The sequence below is a fragment of the Tamandua tetradactyla genome, chromosome 5, assembly GCF_023851605.1.
Source record: "Tamandua tetradactyla isolate mTamTet1 chromosome 5, mTamTet1.pri, whole genome shotgun sequence".
Taxonomy (NCBI): domain Eukaryota; kingdom Metazoa; phylum Chordata; class Mammalia; order Pilosa; family Myrmecophagidae; genus Tamandua; species Tamandua tetradactyla.
The window spans coordinates 26,809,173-26,828,512 of NC_135331.1; the positions used below are offsets into that span (position 1 = coordinate 26,809,173).

Genomic DNA, 19,340 nt, shown 5'->3' on the forward strand with positions numbered 1-19,340 from the left:
CAGAGGTCAGAGGGAGACTCATGTCTGGCAGTTTGGGGGGCACCTGCCACCTAGGGCTGCAGGAACTGATCCTGGGACAGATTCCGTTTTCTGGGACCCTGCCAGTAGATGGCAGAGGAAGAATGGGAATCCAGAGGCCCTGCTCTTTTCGCTGCTCCATGCTGCCCCCGAGCCAACGAGAACACAAAGGGGAGACCACGGGGCCGGGGGGGCCGCTGTGAGGCCGGAACCTTCCCTCCGGGATGCCGGGAGCGGCGGAAGGTCTAGGGCGTGGGACACCGGAAACTGCAGACCCTCCGCGGCGGGGGCCTGGCGGGCTCCGGGGAAGTGTAGGCACACAGGGCTGGCGGCGGAGGCTCCGCGTTCACTAGAAGCGGGTCTCGGGCGCCCGTACTTCGCCGGAAGGCTGCCGCACACGGTCGCAGGGAAGACCCGGCCGCAGCCCAGTGCCGCGCCCGTCCGTGGTGTCCAAGCCCAGCTAGGCCTGTCCGGAAGTGCGGTAGCGCCGGCCGGAAGTGTCGCGCCGTGGGCGCAGGGCGAGCCGGAAAATGTAGTCCCGTCGAGTGGACCCGGGCGGTGGCCGCACATCCCGCCGACCCGGGATGGCTGGGCCCGGCGTCTCGGGGGTCCCGATCGGGACCGGGGCCCTGGCCGGCGGCGCGCGGTCCAAGGTGGCCCCGAGCGTGGACTTCGATCACAGCTGCTCCGACAGCGTGGAGTACCTGACGCTCAACTTCGGGCCTTTTGAGACAGTGCATCGCTGGCGGCGCCTCCCGCCCTGCGACGAGTTCGTGGGCGCTCGGTACGGGCGGGATCAGGGGGGTCCTTGGGGGCGGACGGTGGTCTGAAGGGGTCGCAGGGGCGAGGCCTGGACCTGATGTCCCGGGGGGCAGGGTCTGGTCTTTGGGGGAGGGGTGGGGGAAGGGGGTCCAGGGCTGGGAGGGGACGCCGAGGGGGACCCCAGAACGAAGTGACCCCAGGGCAGGGTCCGACGGCGCAGGCTTCGGGGTGTCTGGTCTGGGACCCTGGGTGATCTGCGGCAGGGTGGGGAGGTCCAGGGAGCCCCTTACATTTGGGGGTGCAGGTGGAATTTAGGGTCCTCAGTAGGTGTAGGAAGGTGAGAGGGGTTACCCCACTTTGGGAGCAGGCTTCTAGCTTGGTCTCATCCTTTGGATGCTCCCCCCTCCAGGAGGGTCCGACTTTACGATCCCCCCCCACTCCCACCCCATCTTTTCTTCCAGGCGCAGCAAGCACACAGTGGTGGCTTATAAAGATGCCATCTACGTATTTGGTGGAGACAATGGGTGAGGACGTGTGGGGACCACTGCGGGGGGTGCATGGTGGTCAGGGATGAGCTCCTGTCTTTTGGGGTTCAGCTAAGGCTCAACTCCCCATCTGTGATGCCCCGCCTCCCAGATCCTGGTGAGAATAAAATGAGAGCCTGTCCCTAGGCCAGCAACACACATGCAGTAGGGATACAGGCTCAGTACACAGAAATGTCCCCTTGTTCTGGGCGAGTAGACACAGCTTTGAAAGGACCATGTAGGCCCTTGCTGTCACCTCCCCACCAGGTAGTTTTCCTTCCCTGCCCTCCCTCTGGGACTTGCCCAGCAGCACATGTTGCAGCTGAGAAGGCACAGAGGACACGGCTTTATTTCCTGCATTTTTCACTTTCGGTGAGGATCTTCCTACGTTGTTATAAACTCCCGGCAAGTAGCCTTCCTGGCAGTGATCTGAGGTCCTGTTGGTGGGACACCTCTGCACCCCTCCTACAATGCGGCCAGTTTTCCTTAGTAAACGATCACAGCAAAGGGAAATCTTTGCCTTATGTAGCCACTGCCTACCTCGGGAGCTGGACCTTTGAAGAGAGAGGAGCTTGTCTCAGCGTGTGCTGGGCCATGTCACTTACTGGGTGGGGGTGCTGTTCTGGGCAAGGGAAGTAGAGTTCTGATTTGGTTAGGGAAATCTTACCAGAAGGGATGATGACCTGAAAAATTAGTAGGCAGGCTACTAAGTTTTAGGAGGCAGGCAAAGGAGGGAAGGGACTTCCAGGCAGAGAGAGGATAGGTCAGGAACAGTGTGGCAAGGCCCGATGACCACACAGGGCCTTCCCCCCTTCCCTAACTCATCCATTCATTCGTCGTGCTCAGGAGAAAAGCCCAAGGACACCAGGAATCTGGGCAAGGATGGGAGTCACCCAGAGGCGGGGCTGAAGCTTAGTCTGTTGGATGGGCAGGGCTCAGCTCAAATTAGAGCCTTGTGGCTTGGGGGTCAGGCAGGAAGCGTAACCACGCCAAGTGTGCTTTGGCTTCCTCTGTCTGTGGGGCGGTAGCTGTCCTGCTGACACCCCCAAGGGTCAGGGAGCATGTGGCCATGAGGCCCAGCACAGAGGAGGGAGAGTTTTTGCAGCCGATCCTGCCCTTGAGTCCTGCTCCCACCTTTCAGCCCCAGGACCTGATTGGCACTGCATGCCTAGGTCTTTCAGGGCTCCCCCAGGGAGCTGACTTGGGGGGCTCCTGGCTTCCACCCCATCTCCCCACATGAGCAGCAAGAGAGACCCGTTTAAAAATGCAAGCCACAGCGCATCCCTCCCCAGCTCACAACCCTGAGATACCTTCCTGCCTTCCTTGGAGTAAAAGCCAAAATCTTTGTAGCAATTCCTGAGGTCCTCTGCTCTTGCCTCTCTCACACATCCCTTTGCTGCACTGTAGCTGCACCAGCTGCCATACTGCGTTTTGATTGTGCCGAGCACCGTCCTGTCTGAGGCCTTTGCATTGGCTGTTCCCCTCTGCCTGGAATGCTTTTCCCTCAAGGTGTCCACCCGGCCTACCCCTGTCCCTCCTTCCCCTGCCCTCCTCTGTGCAGCTCAGGAGCAAGGCCTTGAATGGCCTCCCAGCCCCTTCCAACCCCTCCATCCTCCTTGCTGGAATGTCAGCTCCACCGACGCAGGGTGGTACTTTGTGCATGGCACCCCATGGCCCAGACGAGGAATAAATGATATTTCAGGGTCTGCAGGCATTTATTGGCACTTTAAGGAGAATCCCCCCCCCCAAACCATAGAAAGCTGCAGTGCCCACCCTGGGCAGTGGAAGTGGGGTACAGGGGTGCCAGTCCTTTAGACATTAGAGTTTTGTGCAAGGAGCAGAAACATGCTTGCTATAATGTGACACTCAGAAAAAAGGATACAAATGTATCTTTATTTTGAGCTGCAACTTTGTAAGGCTAGCTGGGTACAAAGGAAAATGGCCTGGGGGGTGTGGGGGCTGCAGGTGGGATCACCTAGCTGCCTGTCCTCCAGCCTTAGTTTCCCCTCCTGGAACTTGGGAGCGGGGGACCATCTCTGGAGGTGGAGAGCACCCCGTTCTGGGTGGGTGCAGGTGGAAGGAGGCAAGTGAAGGGAGCGCCGGCTGTGCAGTCGGGGATGCTTGGCTCTTGGGGTCCCCATCCACTCTTTTCCGGGAAGACAATGAGGCTGAGGCAGCGGCCAGTAGGTTCTTCATCCCTTTATCCGTATCTTTAGCATCATCGTCTCATAGTTTTGGTTTCTTTGCTGTTGTTTTTTTTTAAGTTTTCCTTGTGTAAAAATATATACATGTGGTGGGGCATGGTGGCTCAGCAGGCAGAGTCCTCCCAGTGCCTGCCCACCCACCCCCCCCAAAAATATATATATATATACACGATGTGAGATATCCCAGTTGAGCCAACTTCGGGGACACAGCCCAGTGGCATTGGTGCCACTTCTAGGCCACTGTCCACGACCACACCTTTTCCATTGCCCTCTCCAAAAAAAGAAACTCTGTACCCATTAAGCCAGAGCCCCCCATTCCTCCAGCCCCATCCTGGTGCCTGGCACCCTGCATTCTGATTTCTGACTCCAAATTTGCACAGTGTCTGTCCCCTGTGGGGTCTGGCTTTATTTCACCCACCAGGAAGCCCTCAGGGCTCACCCAAGTGGTGACACGTGTCAGCTATCACATTTTGATCCTAAAGGGTTGGCCAGAGGGTCATGAGAGAAGCCAAGGAGGGTCTCCCTGGAGCTTGTGGGTAAGGGGGCTGCATGGTGGTGGCACGGTTCCAGGCCGTATCCTGGTCTCTCGACTCAGCATGGGCTGGAGTTCCAGCTGGGGAGTCTCAGTTGTTGGGGTTCACTGATGAAGCAGCCCCCCAATCCCTCCCCCACCTGCAGTGCCCAGTGTCTGGGGTCCCAAAACACTCCGTGTGCCTCTTTCAGGAAGACCATGCTCAATGACTTGCTGCGTTTTGACGTGAAGGACTGCTCCTGGTGCAGGTGGGTGGCTGGCACCCCAGGGTCCCCCCTCCCACTCCCATCTTTCCCAGAACCAGCTCCCGCAGGTCAGAAGGAGAGGATGGTTCCCGGGATGCTGTGTCCAGGCCACTTTTAGGATTTCCCCCTGTCCCCTGGGTTTCCTTTCCAGTCTAAGGCTGCGGTTGGTAAGTTTGGTCCAGTTGCAGATCTGCAAGCTCTGCCCCAGCCCAGGCCCCCAGGCCAATCTCGGGGTCCTGGGGCTGCCGCGGGATCTGCTGGCTGAGCGGGGTCCTGCCAGGGCTGACCCCCATGCCATCCTGTGCCACCCGGGTGCTGGCAGCTGTGGATCCCTGTCTCACCCCAGGAGACCCCGACATGGGCCTCCCCCCTCCCTCACATGCCCTTCCCAGCTGTGTGGCCTTGGGCACCATACCTGCCCTCTCTGAGCTACTGGCTGTTTGGGTCCATTGGCTCCTGTCCAGCCTCTGTCCAGGAGCAGTTGACAGTGAAGGCGAAGATGTGGGTCCCGGGATTAGGAGGGAACAGGCTTCCTACTGACCACTGCCAGCATCCCCAGACCCACAGAAGCCCCTTGTATTTGGGGGAGGAGCTCTGCACACAGCCCGCATGGCCCCCCGCAACCCCCCTGGGTGGGGTCTCACCATCCCCCTTGACACAGGACATTGAGTAACTGGCCCTGGATCCAAAGTGGCCGAATGGCCACAGGACAGTGCCACGCCACCCCTCCCGTCCCCTGCAGGGAAAAAACTCAAGTGCTGACACTGGGCCTGGCTTCAGAAGCTTCTATGCCCATTTCTCTCACCCTTGATTTTCAAAATATGGCTCATGCATCCGTTTTCAGTATGGCCCTGAAAACTCTCCAATTCTTTATTCGGTTGTTTCAGTAGAAAGCTCTGAAAAGGCTCAGCCCCACAAAAGCAGCTGGAATGGGCCGTTCACTCAGCAAATAAAATCTACGAGCCACCTATGCCACGCAGCCGCTGCAAAGGTGGGCATAGATGATTCTAGAATGGCAGGAAGAATTAGTCGCACCCTACCATTTAGGTGAAAAAAAAACAAACCGATTACAAAATATGCACCACGTGATTCCATAAGAAGAAAAAAATTCTGAGGTATATGTATCTGCAGGAAAGTGCAGCACGCATATCTCGAGGCACTCACAGTGGTTTTCTGGCAGATGGGATGGCACCCGAGTTTCACTGCCTATATTCGAGTCTTTTTTCTCTTTCGAATGCCCATGGTGAGACAGTGATTGAGTCCAAGATAGGAAAATAAAGGGAAGCACAGGTGGCGCAGGGGCCGCCATGTGTGGGTGGTGACCCCCTGCCGCTCCCCAGTCCTCGTCACTCACCACCCCCACCCCCGTACCCTCACAGGGCCTTCACCACTGGGACCCCTCCAGCCCCCCGCTACCACCACTCGGCCGTTGTCTACGGAAGCAGTATGTTCGTCTTTGGTAAGTGGGAGCACTCTGTAAGTGGGAGCCCTTCAGTAAGCACTTCGGTAAGTGCCTCCTGGGTGCCAGGCCTTCATGGGGTGCACAGAGCTCCCGTGTGTTTGCACCAGGTCCTCTCCCCGGCCAGGCCTCGGCCTTGCCTGCCCAGGTCCTTGGAACAATGGGAAGCTGCCCATCGCCCTCTTGGGCTGGGTTGGCACCTCTTCTGGTCCTTTACCCCCACCCTGTCCTGATGATCCTACTGGGGTTGGAGTTGTCCCCGTCTGGGTATAGGTGGCCGGGGCAGGGAATAGTGTCTTCCCATCTCTGCATTCCTGGGTCGTGGCCCCAAGGCAGGCAGGCAGCAGGGGTTCCCCAGGATTGTGGAAGGAGCCTCAGAATGCATTTTTTCTTAAAAATATTTTTATTGAGATATCTTCATGCATGCAAAGCCCATCCAAAGTACACAATCAGTGGCTCACAGCATTATCACATAGTTGTGTATTCACCACCACGATAATTTTTAGGACATTTGCCATCACGCCAGACAAAGAAATAAAGAGAAAACTAGAAAGAACTCTTCCAGCCCAAACCCCTTGCCCCTCCCTGTCTTCAACCACTAGTATTGCCATCTACCCAATTTATTTTACCCCTTACCCCCCCATTTTTATTTATTTATTGCTTTTTTTTTTTTTAACTCATCTGTCCATAAAAGACCCAGGATGCATTAAAAAAAAATTCTTATTGAGAAATCTTCACGCCCATACGGTCCATACATGCTGCACAACCAGTGGCTCACAATATCATCACATAGTTGTGTATTCCTCACCAGGATCATTTTTACAACCTTTGCACCAGGATGCATTTTAAATGGGGCCCACTCTGCCCTTGCCTCCCGGGGTTTGGAGGTTTCAGTACCACCCTGTGCATTTACCACTCTCTCTCTGTCTCTTTCTCCACCCAGGGGGTTACACTGGGGACATATATTCCAACTCTAACTTGAAGAATAAAAACGACCTCTTCGAGTACAAGTTTGCCACTGGCCAGTGGACAGAGTGGAAAATTGAAGGACGGTGAGCGAATCTGCTGGGCCGTGCCTTGGGGTTTGTGCTGATGGCTTCTGCCCCCTCCGCTGGGGGGATCGTGGAGGAGGGCTCTGAGCCCACAGCACCCTGAGGCTGCACAGTGGGGAGACTCGGGGACCTGGGACTCCAGCTGTGCACTGTCCCTGGGCCCCTCCCAACTTGGACAGGCGCTCCTCCCAGAGGTCAGAAGTGTCTTGAAAGCCCTCTGCTGCCATGTGCTTCTTGGGTTTTGCTTTTTTGCAAATGCCACCCCCCCACACTTTGATATTTTGGAGGTACCATGGCTAGCTGGACTCATTGCTCCAGCTGCTCCCCCTTGGGCACCCCTGGAGCCCAGGGGTCCGGCTGGGCTGCCTTGGGGGCTGAGGCAGAGTCTCCCAGGGTGGCCTCACCTCGCCTGTCATCCTCTCTCTGACACATCCCAGGCTGCCTGTTGCCAGGTCTGCACACGGGGCCACCGTGTACAGTGACAAGCTGTGGATCTTTGCCGGCTATGATGGCAATGCCAGGTGAGTGGGGCTCCCACTGCACCCCACGGACATGGGCTAGGGGGCCGCCGAGATGGACCTCCACCCAATTCCCACAGAGGCTGGCAGGCCACAGCACCCCGAGGCTGGCCAGCCCAGGGGGTGGCCAAGGGGGTGGCAAGCCTGGCCTGGTTTCTGCAGCTCTTAGGGTGCACCCATCTCCAGGGCAAAGGAGGGTGTCTGCGGCCCATTGGATCGCTGTCAAGGATATTGAAGTCCTTGGGGTGGGGCCCTGGGGGGGCCGAGTGGGTGGCATCAGAGCTCTGCCCGGGGCCCTTGGCATTTTGCTCTTTGTGACAGAAAATTGCCTTTGCCATATCATGCAGTTACAAAAGCAGCACCTGCTGTGCTCGTTCCACATCACGAATAAACTCCTAGGGGCTCGGGGTGGGTGCTGGTTTGCTGTGTCTATCCCTCCCGAGCCCTGGGACCCAGCCCAGGGGACCCATGCCTGCGCGAGGTGGCTGGGTGGGCCCTGTGGTCCTGGCCGTGCAAAGACTCAGCACAGCCCCACCCTCCCCAGGTGGTCAGGCCCCCCACCCCCACCCCCCAAAAACCAGCTAGGGGGGGCGGGGCCTGACTCCACCCGATCTAACGCAGGTTGAATGACATGTGGACAATTGGCCTGCAGGACCGGGAGCTTACATGCTGGGAGGAGGTGAGGGGGTGTCGGGTGGGGTGGGGAGGAGACGGGGGTCTCCCTGCTCCTTGCCTGAGCCCAGGCTCCACCAATGCCAACATCGAGATGTATAACGTGTCTTGTCCAAAGGCTCAGTACTTGGGGTGGGTGGAAGCTTCCATGGCATGATGTGATCAGGGTGTAGTCTGAGGGGCACCTGCTTGGCACCCCGATGGGTCCCGACGATTCCCCTTGTCCCACCACCCCTCCCCGGTGCAGTCTCTTCCCCCGAAGCCATGACTTCAGCTGTTCATGGCTGGGCAGGAAGGGGTTCGGGGAAGAAAGCTGCTGCTTGCGCTGTGAGTTGTCCTGCGACTCGGAATCTGGGCACCATTGTCCGCAGAAACTTCTAGAATGAGAGTAGCTGACGCGTGACCATCTGAGCATGCAAAGGCGTGCATCGGGGTCCTGTGGGGCCCGGGCTGATCTGTCCCCACCCCAGGTGGTCCAGAGCGGGGAGATCCCACCATCCTGCTGCAACTTCCCCGTGGCCGTGTGCCGGGACAAAATGTTTGTGTTCTCGGGCCAGAGTGGAGCCAAGATCACCAACAACCTGTTCCAGTTCGAATTCAAGGACAAGATGTGAGGACCCCCGTGGGGTGGACCCGGGGTGGATGCGGGAGGGCGGGGGCGGGGTGTGTATATGGAGGGGCCTTCGCTGGCAGCCCCCTGTGCCCACGCCCAGCTGTGTCCATCCAAAGCTAATACACAGCAGGGCCAGTTGCCCTGGGGGGTGCAGGGGTGCATGGGGGTGCCTGAGACACCGACTGATGGCACAAGGCCAGAGGTGGCCCTCGCTGTCCCCCACCCACCCCAATTCCCCTGGGATGGGCATGGGGGGGGCCCCTGGACTTGCTTTGTACTTGGTGTGGGTGTGTGTGTATGTGGTGGAGGACAAGTAGCTCTGGGCACAGAATCAGGGGGAGGCCGGGATGGGGTGGGGTACAGGGGGTGGCCTCTGAAGGGGGGGGCAGTGGGATGGGACACTCTGCCTGGGGGCACCCCCTCTCTCCCATAGAACAGGCAACCCCAGCTGCTTTCTTCACCTAGGCCCGGCTCAGAGATCCCCCCCACCCCGCCACCGTGGCCTTGCCCTCTGCCTCTCTCCCCTCCCAGCCCCACATGGAGGGGAACTGCCTGCGGGCTCTCTGCCCTGCTCCCCTGGTCTCCCAGGAAGCAGCTCTCCTCATTTGGGCACCTGGGGCCTGGCTGCCCCCTGCCAAGAGAAGTTGGCCTCTCTGAGCATATTCTAGAAGTCCTCAGTTCACAAAAAAAGAGCCACTGCTTCTCATTCTTGTCTTCAGACGAATCCCACCGGCCCTCTTACACCTGCCAGCTTTCCAGGGCCTCACCCCATGTGACCCCCCCCACCCCCAGCATAAGATTTCTGCCACGTGGCCCTAGGCCCCGCCCCACCAGGATGGGTTCAGGGAGGGGCATGCGGCAGGTGGGCTGGACCGGGGGTGTAGCCTCGGGGCTGGCAGTGTTGGCCTGGGGTGCAGTGGCGGGTGGGGGGGGCAGTGGGGCATGGCTGGTGCAGAGGGGGCTGGACACAGACACCCAGCTGGGGGCGCGGGTGGGCAAGGGCAGGGCCCACTGGGTGAGGAGCTTCAGGGCAGGGGGATGATGTTGGGGGCAGAAACGGGGTATGAGGGCTGCACGGGGCGCTGGGGGTGGAGATGGGCCCTGCTGAGGGAATGGCAGGAGGGAGGTCCTTACCCCCCACCCCCCGGGGAGAGGCCAGTGGCAGAGCAAAGGGAGGTGGGAGCCATGACGGGGGTGTGGGGGGTCCTGGCTGGCAGGTGCACCCCCAGGGTGGCACCGTGGGTGGCGTCAGCAGGCACCCTGCCTCCTTGGCCACCCGCTCCCCTCCAGCATCACACCTGCTGCTTTTTGCTTGGGCGGGACAGATGTGGGGTCCCCACTTTAGGCCATGGCCTCCACGCCTCTGCCGGGGATGGGAAAGCCTGTGGCCTGGGGTCCTCATCTCTGTGGAGACCAGGAGGCAGGTGATGTGAGGGGTGAGGAGCTCCAGGCCGAGCACCCCTGTTCCTCACCACTCCAGGCGGACATCCAGGGTGTCCCTGCTGGGTGGGATAGCAGCTGTCAGCTTCTGTAGCTGGCTTAGCCCATTGCGCAGGGCTGGGGTTTGGTGGCAGGTGGGGGGAGGGGTACATCCAGGCCGCAACGGGAGATGGCCGTTTCCACTCCGCAAAACAGCTGGAGACCCCCTGCCCGTTAGCGGCAGCACTGCCCCTCCCATGGGGCACAGCCGCCCCCATGCCCTCTCCCCCACCCAGGTGGACACGCATCCCCACGGAGCACCTGCTCCGAGGCTCTCCGCCGCCCCCACAGCGGCGCTACGGACACACCATGGTGGCCTTTGACCGCCACCTCTACGTGTTCGGGGGCGCCGCGGACAACACGCTGCCCAACGAGCTGCACTGCTACGACGTGGACTTCCAGACGTGGGAGGTGGTGCAGCCCAGCGCTGACAGCGAGGTGGGCCCGCTGCCGCCAGCCCCTGTCCCGTCCTGCAGTTGACGCCTCCCCCTTGACGTGACCTTCCAGAAGCCAGCCTCGACCCTCCCAGGCCTCCCTGCCCCGGGGCATCTGCAGAGGACCCCCCCACCCCAAACCCCCGGCCCCACGCCCGGCCCTCTGTCTCCCTGCCAGGTCGGGGGAGTGGAGGTGCCAGAGCGCGCATCAGCTGCCGAGGAGGCTCCCGCGGTGGCCCCCGACGAGCGGGCGGGCTTCAAGAAATCCCGAGATGTGTTTGGCCTAGACTTCGGCACCACGGCAGCCAAGCAGCCCACTCAGCCGGCCTCCGAGGTGAGGGCCAGGCCCCTGGGCCCTGCCGGCTGGTGGGTGCTGCTTTGGGGGCTCCCGTTACCCACTCCCGCCCCCCCCCCCAACCTGAGGCAGCTGCCGCGATCGGCCCCACTCCCAGGTGGGGAAACTGAGTCTCCGGGGGGTGGGTTCCCCCAGGCCAAGAAGGAACAGGGCCAGGAGCTGAGGTCAGCTGGATCTCAGAGGCCACCACCCCGAGACTCCCCACGGCACCCCTTGAGCTGGGCTTCTGCCCCGATGCCCCTCCCAGCCCGCTGCCCCCGGCCTGTGCCAGCACCCAGGGGCCCTGCCCTCTGGCCCCTCCCTCACGGCCTGGCCAGCGTCAGGGCCGCCCCCCGCCCCCCCAACAGGAACGCTTGCCCCATCTCCATCCCACCGCCTTGTCTCCGGCCCAGCTGCCCAGCGGGAGGCTCTTCCACGCGGCTGCTGTCATCTCGGACGCCATGTACATTTTTGGGGGCACCGTGGACAACAACATTCGTAGCGGGGAGATGTACAGGTTCCAGGTGGGGCCCCCGGGCGGGATAGGCATGGTCCTGGGAAGGCCGGCAGGTGGGGTGGGGGGCCCTGGCTGGGTCTGGGCTGAGCTCAGGGGCATGGAGGAATGGGCAGGCAGGGCAGGCAGAGCCTCAGAGCAGGGGGGTGGATTGGGGGCTCACAGCGGAGGCTCAGGGCAGGACACCAGGCTGAGCTGGACTCAGTTTTGGGGCCTCCGGACCCCCACCGCCCAGAGAAAGGCAGAGCCAGGCTGCTTGTCTCTTCCCAGGCCCTGGGGGGATCTGGTGGGGATCTGATGGGAGGGGCCCGCCCCCTCAAGCAGCAGACAGATCCAGCCCACAGTGGCCAGGGGGGTGGGGCCATGGTGCAACCAAGGGCAGAGGTACACTTCCTGGAGGGGATTTGGGGGTGACGGTGCTGGCTGGAGAACCTCAGGCACGCACGTGGCAAGGCTCAGGGTCGGGACACTTGCAGTACTGCAGTCGTGCAGAAGCTCCGGGCAGAGGGGCCGGGGCAGGGCCGGAACCGGATGCACAGGGGCAGTGGCTGGGGTGGGGGTGGGGGTGGCCCGTGGCATGCGGGGCTGAGCGACATCTCCTCTCCCCCCACCGGCCGTCCCCCGCCAGTTCTCCTGCTACCCCAAGTGCACGCTGCATGAGGACTATGGGCGGCTGTGGGAGAGTCGCCAGTTCTGCGATGTGGAGTTCGTGCTGGGTGAGGTGAGTGGGTGCCCTCCCGCGGGTCCCAGGCCCAGGGCCGGGGATGGGGGGTGGGGGGAGGGGGTGCCTGGGGCCCCCCACCCCCGCCCGCGGCGAGGGTCCCGGGCCCGCGGCCAGCACGCTGTGCCCCGCAGAAGGAGGAATGCGTGCAGGGTCACGTGGCCGTCGTTACCGCGCGGAGCCGCTGGCTGCGCAGGAAGATCGCGCAGGCGCGGGAGCGGCTGGCCCAGGTGAGGCCCCGCCCCTTGCCCCTCCCGTCCCCGGGGTGGGAGTGGGAGTGGGGGTGGGAGGCGACTGCGTCCAGCAGGGAAGCCCCGCCCCCTCAACGTCCCCTCTTGTCACCCCCCAGAAGCTGGAGGAGGAGGTGGCCCCGGACCCCAGGGAGGCCCCCGGAGGCGCAGTGGGTGCATCCCGGCCACCCATGCTGCACGTGGCCATCCGCGAGGCCGAGGCGCGGCCCTTCGAGGTGCTGATGCAGTTCCTCTACACCGACAAGATCAGATACCCCCGGAAAGGTCCGCCCGCCGCGCGGGGGCGCGGGGGCCGGCGGGAACGGGGTTGGGGCGCCGCGCAGTGGGGGATGGGGTGGGTAGGGTTCGGGGGTGGGGGCGAGGGCGCAGCAGCAGGCGTGTAGCCTACCGGGCCCTGGGGGGTTGTGGGAAAGGGGAGCCCCTTCCCACTCCTTTCCCGATGTCTCCTGGCGCAGGCCACGTAGAGGACGTGCTGCTCATTATGGATGTGTACAAGCTGGCTCTGAGCTTCCAGCTGTGCCGCCTGGAGCAGCTGTGCCGCCAGTACATCGAGGCGTCTGTGGACCTGCAGAACGTGCTGGTGGTGTGCGAGAGCGCCGCCCGCCTGCAGCTGGGCCAGCTCAAGGTGCGCGTGTGTATATGTGTGTGTATGTGTGTGCGCGCCCGCGCCACGCCCCTTCCCCTGTCCCCGTCACCTCGGGAGGATGAGGGCGAGGGGTGGGGGTGGGGGTGGGGGTGGAGGCGGGGGGCCGCCGAGCTGCAGGCCCGAGCCCCACCCACCCGCCCGCCGGTTGATCGGTCTTTCTGTCCCGCCCAGGAGCACTGCCTGAACTTCGTGGTCAAGGAGTCACATTTCAACCAAGTAATCATGATGAAGGAATTCGAGCGCCTCTCCTCCCCGCTCATCGTGGAGATTGTGCGGCGCAAGCAGCAGCCGCCCCCGCGTGCCCCCTCCGAGCAGCCCGTGGACATCGGTAGGTTGCTGGAACTGGGAGGTGGGGCTGGGGGTGGGGGTGGAGGTGGGAGTCTTGGGGAATGTGGAAGTCCCTGCCAGGCCCACAGGCTGGGAGGAATCCTCTCCCACAGGGCTGATGGGAGGCGGTTGGGGCCCCACAGTTAGGGGCTCCCTGTGTCTGTGTTCCCGTGTGGCTGACCCGAAGCCCCCCCCCCCCCCCGCCCCCGGGCTCTTGGTTACTCTAGGGTGACTCCGCAGCCCAAACAGTTCCCAAGCAGGGCCCAAGAGTCCTGAGAGGAGGTCTTACAGGGAGGAGGTTTGTAGTGCCTCTGCCTGGGGGAGGTGCTGAGAGCAAGGCCCTTGGGGGGTTAGGGCTGCGTGCCAGGGCAGCAGCTGGGCCGAGGTGGGGGTGGGAGGCGCCTACTCAGGCTCCTGCCCCAACCCCCAGGCACGTCTCTGATCCAGGACATGAAGGCTTACTTGGAGGGGGCGGGCAGCGAGTTCTGTGACATCACGCTGCTGCTGGACGGGCACCCACGGCCGGCTCACAAGGCTATCCTGGCCGCGCGCTCCAGGTGGGTGGGGCCGGGGGTGTGGGCCGGGTGGTGAGGCAGGGCAGCCAGCTGCCCTCCCGCGCGGGCCTCATCCCCTCAACCTCCCCGCCGCTGCCCACAGCTACTTTGAGGCCATGTTCCGTTCCTTCATGCCGGAGGCTGGGCAGGTGAACATCTCCATTGGGGAGATGGTCCCCAGCAGGCAGGCGTTCGAATCCATGCTGCGCTACATCTATTACGGCGAGGTCAACATGCCGCCCGAGGACTCACTGCATCCTTGGCTCCCCGGGAATCACTGACCCTTGGTCCCGACTTGCATGCCCTCCTCGAGTGCTCCTTTTGGGTGTCGAGGTCTCCCGGGGAGACCTCCTCGTTTGAGCAGAACCTGCGAAGGCACCCGAGCCTGACTCCTGTGGAGCTCAGTGCCAGCCGCTCGGGCATAGCAGGAGAGGGCAGCCACAGGTCCCTCTGGCCTTGCTGGTCCCCGATGGGTGTGTGGTGGGGGAAGACACGGGACAGAGCAGCAGGAGGAGGTCAGGCTTTGGGGACAGCTCCTTAACCAGCCCACAGCTACCTGTTTGCGGCCCCCTACTACTACGGTTTCTACAGCAACCGGCTGCAGGCCTACTGCAAGCACAACCTGGAAATGAATGTGACTGTGCAGAACGTGCTGCAGGTAGGCTCTGGGGCCCCGAGCACCTGGGTGGGGGGCTGAGGGAGCGGTGCCTCATGGGGCCCCCCCCCCACCCAGATCCTGGAGGCGGCTGACAAGACGCAGGCGCTGGACATGAAGCGGCACTGCCTGCACATCATCGTGCACCAGTTCACCAAGGTCAGCCACCCCTGCGTCTGTAGGCCCCTGCGCCTGGGTGCTGGCAGTATCTGGCCGTCTCCTGGGGTCCTGGGACCTCAGGGAGAAGCCCAGAAGGGCTGCCCGGCCCTGACTCACCCCATCCCGGCCTCCGGGCTGTCTCACGCAGGTCTCCAAGCTGCCCACGCTGCGCTCTCTGAGCCAGCAGCTGCTGCTCGACATCATTGATTCCCTAGCCTCCCACATTTCCGACAAGCAGTGCGCAGAGCTGGGCGCTGACATCTGACTCTGCAGGCAACTCCTGTGGGCTGAGGGGTGTCCAGAACCCCAGATGGAGCTGTGGGGCTGGGGGAGGCCCGCACTTATTGTCCCACTGCCAAGGAAGCAGGTGCACCTCACACCGCCCTGGGACCTGGACAAGTTTAGCCATCGGGAGCGGGAAGTCCCCCACCCCTTGGATCCTGGCTGTGGGCCTTGCCTACCCGAGGACGGACTCGGCAGAACTGCTGTGGCCCCAGGGGCTCGGGCCGGGTTGTACCACGCACCCTCAGGCGCCCCAGAGGTCTGGAATGACTTGATTGATTCCTGCTCAAGATGAATTTGGCCCCGAGACACGCCCAGCCCCGTGGGGTCAACTGAGCTGGGCCAGGCCAGCCTCCAGAGGAGACTGCAAAATTCCAGCCTGCCCTACTATGCCCACTGGGGTTCAGAGGTGCCTCAGCCCTAGTCCATCCCTCCCCCTGTATTTATTTGTCAGAGACTTGCCTCCAATAAAGGCATGGCAGCACCACCTTACAGTGCCCCAACTCATTCATCTTCACCATAGGGGCTGGTCCGGTGCCCACTGGCCTCCTGCAGCTGACAGTCAGTGGCACTGTTGTGGATCGGCTGGTCCCGTTTCTCTATCCATGTTGTCAGCATGGATAGAGAAACCTTGACCCCTTCTAGTGTGGGGTCACTCAACAAAAAGGAAGAGGGACTGTGAGAGGACTCCAAGTGGATCCCCCTTCCCCAAGGGAACCCGAGACTGGGGTAGACTCTCCTGGGTCCCGCCCCATCAGTGCCCTCTGGAGACCCTGCATAAGGCCTGTCCTGCCTCCTTTTGGGAGGCGCCCCAGGTGATTGGTTGATCTGGTTGCCAGAAAGCTAGAGATCCACCTGCAGAGAAATGATCTGCTCTCTGCCCTACTCAATGGGTGCCTGCCCCAGCTGCAGCCCCTGATGGCTGCTGCGGGTTCACGAGAACCTTGAAGGGATGGGTAACAACCACCTAAACTGTATGCCTCAAGGTACCCAAAAGAATATTCCAAAATATGGCAGTGGCCCCAATTTCCATAGAAACAGAAGGATTTTGGCTATGCACTTGGAGGGAGGGAGGGGGGAGTATAGCCAGGGACCACAGGTAAAAAAAGGCCTTCTGTATTCCCAGCAGGCTGAAGAAAAATAAGGACATGAGCTGATGCCAGGCCTGCAGCTGAACCCTTCCTGGCCTCACTGTGCCAGGTCTGCTGCCAGGACCCCCATGTCCCCCACCTTTTTCCAGACTGCGTAGGACTGTCATTGGTTGGGGCCTCACTACTTGCGACGCATAGTAACCCCAAAGTGTGGGGATCATCACCTTAGTTTTGAAGAAAAGGAGATAGCCCTGGTGGGGAGCAATGGGTGGGTCTGGGGACCAGGATTCGCAGGCTGTGCCAGGTACACAGGCCCCCTGCTGAGTCAGGGGCTGCCCCTGTGCCCTTATCAAGCAGCCACATCAGGACAGGGTTTTACAAAGACTTCAAAGGGGCCAATGTGCTTAAGTCGAGATTGCTTCAGGTTCCCAGGGAAGGGTACTTGGCACTGCCCCCAGCTTCTACCACAATACCCCGTACCTACTAAGAACCCCCGTGGGCACAGAGCTGTGCAGGAGGGCAAACACTGGTGCTCAGTCCTGGCACCATGGCCCACGGCAGGTGGGCTGCTGCCTGCCTCCTTGTGCACACCGAGGGCTGAGCCACGAGAAGTTGGAGGGCAGGAGTTTCTGGTCCCAGCACCCAGGAGCCTAGGTGGGGCAAAGGCTGCCTGTCCCCAGCCCAGCAGCTGTTGTCCGGGGATGGGGATGGGGTAGGAGAAACCTGGAACCTAGAGGAGGGTACCAGGCACCTTGAGAGCCAGGCAGCAGGGCCTTATTCTATGGTATCCGCTTTATTATGGGGCCTGATAGGGCACAGTGGCTGCAGCTCTGTGCAGGTCCTGCTGCAGGAAGCCTCTTGCTGGGCCCGGACCCTGGCCATGCCCGGTGGCCCCTCAGGCCATGCTGCTGCTCAGCTGCATGGCAAAGTCCTGCACATGCTCCTTCAGAGTCTGGCGGGCATCCGCCTGGGCCCGCTTCTCCCGTGCCCGCTCCTGCTGCAGCTTGGTCAGGCGCAGCCGCAGTCGCTGCTCCCGTCGCTTGCACGCCTGCAGCTGGCGCTGGGCCTTGTCCAGGGCGTCAAGAGCAGCCTCGGCCCGCCGCTTCCAGAGCAAGGCGCTGCCCACCTGGTAGCTGTGTTCGTTCTGGATGTAGGCGCCAGCCGGCGGTGGCAGGCGCAGCATGTAGGCCGAGGGTGAGATGGGCCGTGGGGCCAAAGGGCACGGCTGCTTTTCTGGCTCCCGCTCAGGCGAGGGCTGGGTGCTGCAGCCCGCTTCGTCAGCCTGGGCACCCAGGGGCCCCAGGAGGTCTGAGAAGGGGCTGCTGAGGCCAGGCTCCAGCCTCCCAGCCGGAGAGGCAGGCAGGGCGGTGGGTGCTGAAGCCTCTTCCACAGGAAAGCAGGGGACGTCCGCAGGTGGCGGGGGAGAGAACAAAGTCATGGGCCCCCGGCCCTCAGAGGCACTGCACAAAAAGAGAGTGACACTAACAGGTTGGGTTAAGGGCTTGTTATGGCCCACTTTGTCAGCCTACCTGCACCCATGTACCCCAACTCCAGAGGTTTCAGGACACTAGCTACCCAAAAGCAGCTGGCAGACCCAGTCCATCAAGCCCGCAGCACATACCGCTTCCTGCATCGCCGGAGGCGGCTGATGTTGGGCGGCCCAGGCGGGTAGGCGTGCCCCTTGGTCTTGGCTGTCCGATGCAACTTGGAGAAAGACTCAAATATCGTGGGGACTGCCCCCTCCTTCAGCCTGTGGTACCCACTGTGGGGAAAAGCAGCCTGGGTGAGACGAAGAGATGGGCCCTGGGCACTGAGCTGGCACATCCACCAGCACCCCAGGAGGGGTCCCAAGGCACTAGGCTGGGGAGGTTGGAAAGCAGACTGCAAAAAGCGTCGGGAAGGGTTAAGTTAGGCAGTTATAGCAATCTCCTCCCTGCAGGCCTCGTTAGAAGCATGGAGGGATCTTCCTGGCAGAGATGGGCTGCCAGACAAAGAAGTCTTTTATTTGGGGCCATGCGATGCCCTGGAAAGGCTGATGCTTCCCTCCCGTCTCACTGGCACGGGGGTCTTGGGTGTGGATTTTCCTGTCTCCACGTGGTAGCTCAGGACTCCTCACCCCGCCCCGCTGCTGGTTGGCGACCGAGCCCACCTGATTCCCACCAGCTCAAAGCAGTTCTCCTCGAAGTGCTTGGAGCAGAAGTAGATGTACTCGGAGGCGGGATCCCACAAGCCCTGTCCGCTGGGGTCCAGCCGCTGACAGTTGGCCAGCCACAAGCCTCGCCTCGGGTTGTCCTTCTTGGGAAGTCTGCGGAGCCCAAAGCGCGTGAGCAAAGGCCACCCGGCCCCCGCCTCGCCCAGCCCGCCCAGGTGAGGAAAGTGAGCCCTCAGGATGGAAAACTGCTTACAGGGGAGAGGAGACGGTGGGTCCCAGGGCGGAGGACCTCCTGTCCATCGAGGTCCCCCAGGACGCGCTCCGAACACTGACCGGACACCACCCCCGAACCCAAGTTCCGAGCCTCGCCCCCACCTGAGGCAGGCGCACAGCGCAGGCGCAAATGTGGCCCAGGGAGGCGGGCAACCGCGGCGCATGCGCAAGGCCCGGGCGCGTCACCACGCAGGCGCTCTGACCTGTGGAAGGAGATGCCGCGGTTGCGCGTCTCCCGCGTATCGCGTGTGCAGCAGCCGGCGGCGGAGCAGTGACGCGGCATCTGGCGGGGAGGCGGGGGTGTGGGCGGCTGTCCGGGCCTGCGGGGCCGCGCCCCTGCCGCCGCTGTGCCCCAGGACGCCCCGGATCGTTGGGGCTCCTCCGGCTCGATCCTGGCCCGGCACAGTTCCAGCCCGGCCTCCTGGCTCCCGCTGGACACACTCACGGTCTCGCCATTGCTGCGCCGCCCAAGTCTCGCGATGTGTGGGGCAGCGGAAGTTGGCCCCGCGGAGATGCGGGAGGGCGCGCGGGCTCGACGGCGGGGCGGGGCCTTGCGGGCAGGAGACGAGGGCCGGCGGGGAGGGGGATCTCTCGGCAACACGGGGTTGCCGGCAACTCGCGCCTAAGGCTGCCGAGCCGGTGACCGGCAGCTGGAAGGCGCCGTCGGCCTTGAGAGCCCTCGGCCTTCAGGCCGGGAGTGTGCATCCGGGAGACACATGGCCGGGGCTACGGAGACCGCCCCTTTCGGGAGGAGAGTCACATGTCTATTCTCTTCTCCCAAAGGCAGCAGGTTAGAACTAAATATTTTTAAATATTTTGATGATTTAAAATAAAGCACTTTTTCGAAGGCTTCCTTCTGGGATTAATGC

The 19,340-nt window shown here is 62.1% G+C and overlaps 2 protein-coding genes across 5 annotated transcripts; one reads left to right on the forward strand and one right to left on the reverse strand.

Annotated features, from left to right (window-relative positions):
- The first annotated feature begins 290 nt into the window (after window positions 1-290).
- Window positions 291-15,442, forward strand: LZTR1 (leucine zipper like post translational regulator 1). 4 transcript variants are annotated; one of them, XM_077160293.1, is made up of 21 exons: window positions 291-802; window positions 1,242-1,304; window positions 4,232-4,288; window positions 5,665-5,744; window positions 6,688-6,796; window positions 7,234-7,317; window positions 7,936-7,993; window positions 8,457-8,596; window positions 10,315-10,516; window positions 10,691-10,846; window positions 11,215-11,370; window positions 11,989-12,081; window positions 12,216-12,311; window positions 12,431-12,596; window positions 12,788-12,957; window positions 13,150-13,306; window positions 13,736-13,862; window positions 13,963-14,112; window positions 14,412-14,517; window positions 14,593-14,673; window positions 14,822-15,442. In XM_077160293.1, the coding sequence occupies exons 1-21, from the start codon at window positions 603-605 to the stop codon at window positions 14,936-14,938; spliced, it is 2,568 nt and encodes an 855-aa protein (XP_077016408.1). In that variant the 5' UTR covers window positions 291-602; the 3' UTR covers window positions 14,939-15,442. The 4 variants fall into 4 exon arrangements, with proteins under 4 accessions (XP_077016408.1, XP_077016410.1, XP_077016411.1 ...); XM_077160294.1 differs by having other exon boundaries at window positions 293-802; window positions 11,260-11,370; XM_077160295.1 differs by lacking the exon at window positions 14,593-14,673.
- A 1,377-nt stretch (window positions 15,443-16,819) lies between these two features.
- THAP7 (THAP domain containing 7) lies at window positions 16,820-18,968 on the reverse strand. The gene is made up of 4 exons (XM_077160300.1): window positions 18,675-18,968; window positions 18,196-18,351; window positions 17,668-17,808; window positions 16,820-17,506 (listed from the first exon to the last, which is right to left on the reverse strand). Exons 1-4 carry the CDS (start codon window positions 18,752-18,754, stop codon window positions 16,942-16,944), a joined length of 942 nt encoding a protein of 313 aa, XP_077016415.1. The 5' UTR covers window positions 18,755-18,968; the 3' UTR covers window positions 16,820-16,941.
- Between the last annotated feature and the right edge of the window lie 372 nt (window positions 18,969-19,340).

What these genes read in the sequence shown, in the direction of transcription:
- THAP7 (XM_077160300.1), bottom strand. Translation starts at nt 18,754, where the DNA reads ATGCCGCGTCACTGCTCCGCCGCCGGCTGCTGCACACGCGATACGCGG. An exon ending in CGCGGCATCTCCTTCCACAG is followed by an intron (nt 18,352 to 18,674) that starts GTCAGAGCGCCT and finishes TGGGCTCCGCAG; the next exon opens with ACTTCCCAAGAAGGACAACC. An exon ending in TTTGAGCTGGTGGGAATCAG is followed by an intron (nt 17,809 to 18,195) that starts GTGGGCTCGGTC and finishes TTTTCCCCACAG; the next exon opens with TGGGTACCACAGGCTGAAGG.
- LZTR1 (XM_077160293.1), top strand. Translation starts at nt 603, where the DNA reads ATGGCTGGGCCCGGCGTCTCGGGGGTCCCGATCGGGACCGGGGCCCTG. An exon ending in GACGAGTTCGTGGGCGCTCG is followed by an intron (nt 803 to 1,241) that starts GTACGGGCGGGA and finishes CTTTTCTTCCAG; the next exon opens with GCGCAGCAAGCACACAGTGG. An exon ending in GTATTTGGTGGAGACAATGG is followed by an intron (nt 1,305 to 4,231) that starts GTGAGGACGTGT and finishes TGCCTCTTTCAG; the next exon opens with GAAGACCATGCTCAATGACT.